Raw genomic sequence first — 7817 nt, forward strand, 5'->3', positions numbered from 1 at the left:
TTTAAAAAGAATTATGAGCATGCAGAAAAATCTAAAGAAACAGCTTAACTCTCTTCTTTACTTATTTTTAAAATGAGAAGAATGCACTGGAAAAAGACCACTTCCAAAAGGAGATCTCAAAAAGTTAGCACCATTTCACTACAATCACGGCAGAGCTGAAATACTTATTATCTCAAATAAGCCTGGGTGACATTTGAGATGTCTCGACAATTGTTGGCCTGCCAGCCGTGTGTGGAATCAGCCAGTTCCTTTTCTCTTTTTGATATCTTTTTTTACATGCTCAAAGACTTCATTCATAAAATATGTAGCGGGAGCTCTTCAGAGGATGCTATTGCCTATGCTGTAGACCTGATGAAGGTTACTGTGCTGCTGAGACAGATATTCTGCCAGAAGATAAATCAGTGTAGCTGGTGGAGTTGAATTACTGCATCAAGAGCTCAGTGGTTGGCACATCGGCCTTCAGAGCGACAGTCTGGGTTTGATTCCTGGCTGGTGGGACAATTCTGAGCTTCAGTGAGTGTGTGGAATAAACACTCGGTGTGGCCCTGGTCACTAGCCCATGGGTGCAGGGAGAAATGCTACTTGTTAGAATAGGAAAGAGATGCTGGTTTGTGGCACACTCCCATGGGATGCACTTGGCCCATTTATCTCCTGGGTGGTGCAGGCAAAGAGAGAATGAGGACTGGATCTGGACATACTGCTAAATTAAGCAGATAAAATGATTAGCAATTGGCTAGCAGCTTGATATAAGTAGACTTTAGGGGAAAAGCCATGCTCTTAAAAGAGCATGGCTTTTCCCCTAAAGTCTACTTATGTCCTGTCCATCCCATGTCCATTTTTATGGCCTTTCTTGCAAATCCAAATATTCCATGCTGTAGTCACTGCCTGATTTTCTCTTGTCTTAACATGTTCTCCAACAGCCATTTACATCTGCTTCACTTTTGCCTATTTTAGAGCAAGTGTTTGATTTTAATCTGCCGATGTTAGCCTCGATGTTTCAATGTACCTTTGAATCTTTGGTTCTTCACATTCTAAAACCCCATCATTCTCTCCTATTAGTTCAATGGGATAGATGCTCTTTTCTTCCACCTTTGGCATTTCTTACCCTTCTGCAGGCAGGAGTTTAAATCAGACTGTTGCTAAACTGTCCTCTAATAATTTTTATGAAGTGCAGTCCAATTTTCTTTATCTTCCTTGGGGATCCATTCAATTAAGCACAGTCATAATGAATGAATGGACACAGAGCTTTGTAACCATATTTACATCCAGATTAATGGGAACCAGGTACGATAACTTTAAAGCCATCAATATTTTAATACCTTTGCTTTTCATTTTGCTATCTTCAATGTCAGGCACATTTAGAGGCCGAGTTTTTAATTTCCTCCTCAGTTTGTGAGAAATCAGAGTTTATACGTGGCTTTAAATTACCAGAATTTGCCTCAAAATAGATTTCTTGCAGGTCTTCCATCTTGATAGTCAGCTGAAAGACTGCACATGACACAAACTGAGTTGCAAAGCTGATCATTTATTGGCGACTAACAAATGTAATCTATTTATCTACATATTGCCAAGAAGCCAGTATTTATCAATATTAATATTTAAATGAAGGCTCTGAGAAAGCACTAAAAATATAATTTAGGGAACATTCAGGCAAAAGAAATGCTGAACTAGATGAGCTAAAATGTCTTCTCCATCTCACCTTTACCACTCATGTTTACCTATTTTATCCAACGCAAGGTGGTGGTAGACCTCGAATATGAGCCTGATTCTCATCTATACTTAAGGCTCAGACAGTTACATTTACAGAGCAGTGGGTGTTGGATGGGTTGGAGATTCTGAGGGGGGCATAAAGTGGGAGGGGGAGGATAGAGGGTGGGCACCAGGCTGTTTGGAGAGGCACAGCCTTCCCTTCCAAGCCCTCCATACAGTTTTGCAACCCCAATGTGGCCCTTGGGCCAAAAAGTTTTCCCATCCCAGCGCTAGCTGATAAAGGTGGGGGGTGGGAAGCAAAGATTCTGCCTTTGTTTTTTTGATTGTTTTGGCCTGTGAGTTTTTAAGCTGATTTGCTCTTCCTTTGCCTTGTACCCCTGCCCCTAAGTCACTGAAATTACTAAAAAAACTAGGACCTCTAAGACCTAAAAGTCAGTAGGACAACTGGAGTTTTGCCACTGATTTCCACAAGATTTCATCCTTAGGATTTAGGATTCAGCTTTGGGTACCTGGTTGCTATCCTGTCATTCCTAGAAGGGCTACTAGTGATTCCTATGCTGCCTATAACTTCTCTTCTACCACAAATCTGCAACAGGCTCCTGCATTGCCTGGGATAAGCTATCTGCTCATGTTTCAGTTAAGTTTCTGATTGTGTAAATAGAGAGAGCGTGGAAATGCCTGCTGTCATGTTTGCAAAGTTGTCTAGATCAGACTGTGGAAGAGGCAAACCACAGTGCTGTATTTTTTCCTCGGCTCTGTTTCCTGTCTTCACATCCAGTCTCTTGAAAGTTCTTCTTTCATCTGACCAGCTCCACAGACAGCAGTTTCATTGAGCCTTCTCCCTCAGGGTCAGCACTAGCTGATGCTGAGCCTTGGGGGAGCCCCAGTTCTGTGCCAGCTCCATCCAGCACCCCTTGTTTCTATTCCAAATCTTTTTGACTGCCACAGGGGCCCTCTTGTGCCCGCTGCTGCTGACTTGCTGTCAATGTTTCTATTCAGTTCTGTGTGTTCACCAGTGGCCACCTTCCCTTGCTCTGAGGCTCTGTTTAGGATTTCCACTCCCAGGCTAACTGAAATGCATGGAAGCGGCATGGAACCCTGAAGCCTCAGCGTAGCCTTGAAGCAAAAGGCAGCCTGAGGTATTTGACTGAAACACTGGGAGTAAAGCATTCAGCAGCCAACTCTCAACAGAGTGCGTTGGAACCTAGATGCCTTGACACACAGTGAAGGCAGCTTGTAGTGACTGAATGAAATGGAGAAACAGTGATGGAAAATTTCACCATCCTCCCATGCCTACAATTTTGGCATCTCAGACAACCAATCAGTTCATCAGTCCTTTGAATGGATCTCTTACCCGCTTAGTCTCTATCCAGAGAGACAAATGGGTTGCATAGTTAAGGGAGGAAAAAGATGATAATTTAACTCATTTTGAAAGGCATCCATTAAAAACTTGGTACACTGGACTTGCACTGCAATATTTACCAGTGTGGTACTGCCACCTAGATTTAAAATGAAGAAAACCATGAACACCTTGGTAAATTTAACTATAGCAGGGTGTGGATCCTGTTGTGTTTTTTTAAAGTGTGTTCATCATATTATCAGTGGGATATCACAGTACAGTAAACAACTAGCATTACTAATCATTTTTATATAGTTTAGAAAATAAGATTGCCGTGTTTGACATTTGAAAGGGTCATCCCTTTTTCTCCGTCATCCTATGATGATGGAGAAAAAGACATGGCATAAATTCTTCCTCCACCATCAGCTAATCAGAATGGATTTTGAGGACAAGAATCTCCACTGCCCAGGCTAACCCAGTTGGTTTTAATGTAGGGGCAAGAAATTCCACTTCCTTTTCTGTTCCACTTAGTGACTGATTCTGGAGACAGGAAATCCTAGCATTTATGCTAATTGATCATTTTTAATGTGAGAGGTTGGAAAGCCTACCATTAGATTCACCCTGACTTTATCTAATAAGAAGTGCGTTTCCAAAGAAGGTGGAAGGAGGGGGCTTGTGAGACTCACTTTAGCTAATATGTGCTGGTGGAGTGTAGTTTTTATGATTTAACATAGTTTTTTTCCATTTGGAATATTTGCATATTCTATAATGACAACAAGAAGATCTATTTAGAGAAGAGTGCTTCTCGGAACAAAAGCACACGTGCCTTAATATACAGCAGTAGACATTTTCTTAATGTTGTCAACATAATCACCATTAAATGGGGACCACACTGGTTCTCTAACACTAGTGGGTGAATTTTTAAATGCCCGATAATGAAGTAATGTTTGGAATCTAGCATTATATTTAAGAAACTGTTCACAATGGTGCTCTAATTGTTTTCAGTGATAAAATGTAAAGTCCCATAGAAGGTAGAGATGGGAAAGACCTTTGTCCATCCTCCTGCTGGTGAAGGACTGTTCTCTACAGTTTATTTTCCATGGCTTCATTTAAGTTATCCAGGGATAAGGCTTTTTAAACTTTTAAGACTATCCCACAGTTTCATAGACTGCTGACGATTAGGACAAAAGGCCAAACCAGAACCCGAAGACCCTCAGCTCTGGACTTTGTGCAAGTCACATCCAGATCTGAACCTCATGGCTTCACTCTGAATACAAATAGCTCCAAACTTTAGAACATTTGGGTGTAAATCCGAATCTGGATTTTACAGTTCAGTAAATCAGTGACAACCAGAAACATCTTTTTTTTTCCTTTAAACTCACCTCTCTGTCAAGTCCAGCAGCCACTGTGACAATGTCTCCTGTTTCACTATTAATGGTAAACATATTTTGTGACGGACTCTGTGGGCTCTGAGTCACAATCCGGTATCTCACCATCCCATTGGCTGTAGTACTATCATCAGCATCATTTGCAGTCACCGTCATCACATAGGTCCCTTGAAATAAGAGAAAACAAAACATCAATACCTTTTCAGTAGGCCATAATGCACTGTTGGTGAGTCGGAAACCAGCACTTCATTCAGAAATGTTATAGGCAAGAACATCACATTTGAAATCTACCTAATTACCCAAGAAGCATATTGTGAAAATACTATCCCTGTTTGGATTGGACACACTGGAAGGACAATGATCATATAGAACCAAGCTTCCCCTGTTTCATTATCAACTCCAGCCTTATAGTTTTTTCAAAAGATTGTATGTTTTAAGGCAACACTTGCCCTCTGCAGCTTCCTGTGCCTTCTCCCAGAGGTATAGATTTCTCCTTCCAAAAATAAGCCCAGTTACCTTGCTATTGAGACTTTTTCTAGAATTTAGCAGACAAGGTCTTCCAGGGTTCTCAGCAACTACATAAGGATCCACCAACATGCACCACTGCAGCATGGCTTGTCCCATGCCTCCAAATCCTGCAATAAACGAATCCATCCCTCCAGTGTCAGCACCATTTCAGTGCAGAAACAAGGCTTATCTGCAGAGCAAACCAAACAGCTGCTGCCCAGCAGGGAGGGAAATCAGTGGTTTGGTATGTGTGGCCAGCAATGTATTGAATCGTTGGTTTGTTTCTTGCTAATCATCAGCTTCTTCATTTGCCTTGCAAAAAGCCTATTTTCCCGATATTGCTAGGAGCACAATGACAGGCTTATTATCACTGGAGTTTTGCAGCAGGGTGTTCTGTTAAAGAGGGAAATTATCATTATGATGGTAAAGGATGTTGCTTGATTGGATGGACTCCTGCAGCTGCATGGTCTTATGACCCCCCATCCCCCCAATAGCTGATGCACCGCATCCTAACAAACATTTGTTATTATTGGGTGGAAAGAATGACTTAAAAGATGGGCACACACTGCTTACAAATAATGATCTGCAATAATATATGTAACTGATGATAAGGTACCCAAAGAAGAGAAAGGGGAAAGCAGGGCTGGACCAATTTTACTGGCCACAGCAACAAACAAGAATCAGTAGAAAAATGGAGGGCATCGCTATTACACTGCTCATTTGAGAGTCATGCATAGTGAGGGACAGATTATGACTGGCAAGCCATGGCCCACACTGGAGGAGGCGTGCTCAGGGGTCTCAGCAGGGATTCCAGCTCACTGTAAATGGGCATTCTTTCAATGGCGGCAGCACGCATGCCCTTCTGAACTCAGCCAGCTATACTAGCCACCGGAGAGTGTACCACAGTTAATCACACTGCTTTTCCCCACTTTTGGATAGCTACCATCTTTGGGGGTGCCAGCAGGAAGCTCCCCAACAGTATCACATCCTTGTGCAGGTGCACATAGTCCTACGGGACTCTTTCCAGCTTGCACAACCAAGCTGCCTTTGTTCTCTATGGTACTACAGATCCCTGTGAATTTTGCTATTGTAGCTTTTTAAAAAATGTGTAAGGCAAATTCCTGTGATACATGCAAGTCCTATTTTTCTACAATAAGCCTGGCCCTCATCTGTGAAATGAGAACAAAGTATTCAACAACCTTAACATTTTTCTGATCAATAAACTTGGGCTGAGGAAAGGAACATTGACTTGGAATAAGATTGCATGAGTTATGATTTGTTCTCCTTTCTCTTGTAGCATTCCCCTTTTTTCTCTTGTAAAAACAGTAATGATGAGAAAACTGATACAAGCAAAGAATCCATCCTTAGATAAATACCTAACAGGAGAAATTTCAATAGAATACATGTTGCACAAGACGTTTGATTTGAAATTTATTTTATCTTAATGCATTCCATAGAGATAATAATCTCTGAGCAGAATGTCAAAACTTATGGTTAATGAAAATGGAAGAGAAAATAAAATCTATTTTAGGAGTTATAATACACGCTGTAATACACTCATGAATCCAAAACACCAGGCTCTAGAGAAACAAATTTTATGATTTAGTTTTTGGTGTAAGAAAACATAACAGTTCAGAAATAAAAGTTGTTTGGTATACTACGTTGCCTATAGGAAGCAAAAGAGATTCTTTTATATTTGTGAGAGATGCCTAGGTGCACGAATTTACAAAGTCCCAGACTTTGCAAATTCTTACTCATGTGAGTAATTCCATTGTTCTCTTTGAGACAGCTCCTGTGAAGAAGAATGACAACTCAGGTGAGGCTTTGTAGAATTGGGCCTCATGGCTTTTCTTTCCCTTCACCCTTGTTTCCTTTGATGCAGCACTTTGATCAATAAAATAACACATTGCAGTTCTAGAAAACCGATTATATCAATTGTCCTTGACCTGCACCTCATAAGGACACACAAGACATGTTAAATGCCTCTTATAATGTGAACCGAGAACCAAGCAGCTGTGGCTCTTGCTGCAATCTGCTCTGATTCTCATGTGTGAATATGATAATTTTCCATTGTGAGATTCAAATGAGCAGGAGGCAAAAAGGGTTTGAGGAAGTTGACATTAATGCTTAGCTTGTAGCATAACAGGTTGCCACATGTAAGGGTGGCAAGTAGCTGGGGTGGGTTCTGTAGATTTTGAGAGTCACACTTCCTACTCTGGTTCCCTCTTTGCTCCAAGAAGGAAGTAAGCTGATAGCATAACACCATCTAATACCTAGTATACATTAGTAGCAGATGATTTCCCCCTCTATGCCGTCTCTGCTCTGCTGCCTGGTACGTGGATGGGTGCAACCAATGTGCCCATTCCCTTCACCTGCCCACTTAATTCCTGCCTGGCTCTGTTGGAGGAGAGTAACAGCTTTATGGAATCTGCTCTGCTCTCCATGCTGTGACCCATGTGCAAAGGTGCATTGTCTTAAGGGCAGGTGACAATTCCACCATTATTGTGTGTATTCTATATTCAGTATTATACATATTTACTCCATCTTAACCAAGACACAGCTCTTGGTGGACACCTTCTCAGGGTACTGTAGTGTTCAGTTAAAAAAAGGTAGATTGTTAAAATATGGCCTGCTGAAGTGAACAGCATAAACACACACACGCACACACATTCTGTACAAATCTAGGTGGAGTGGGATGGGCATAAGCTGCTGTGGTACTGGGCATCTTTGTGATTGCAAATCTAAGGCCTGGTCCACACTACGCCGTTAAATCAATTTTAACAGCGTTAAATTGATTTAACGCTGTACCCATCCACACTACAGTGCTCTTTAAATCGATTTAAAGGGCTCTTTAAATCGATTTCTGTACTCCT

The 7817-nt window shown here is 41.4% G+C and overlaps 1 protein-coding gene across 2 annotated transcripts in view; it reads right to left on the reverse strand.

Annotated features, from left to right (window-relative positions):
- CDH4 (cadherin 4) overlaps nt 1-7817 on the reverse strand; it is a 706159-nt gene that overhangs the window by 117809 nt on the left and 580533 nt on the right. For both annotated transcript variants that reach the window (XM_032802286.2, XM_032802285.2), the window contains exon 7: nt 4432-4604. In XM_032802286.2, coding sequence (XP_032658177.1) covers nt 4432-4604 — 173 coding nt within the window. The remainder of the gene's footprint in view (nt 1-4431; nt 4605-7817) is intronic.

The sequence above is a fragment of the Chelonoidis abingdonii genome, chromosome 14 (genome assembly GCF_003597395.2).
Source record: "Chelonoidis abingdonii isolate Lonesome George chromosome 14, CheloAbing_2.0, whole genome shotgun sequence".
Taxonomy (NCBI): domain Eukaryota; kingdom Metazoa; phylum Chordata; order Testudines; family Testudinidae; genus Chelonoidis; species Chelonoidis abingdonii.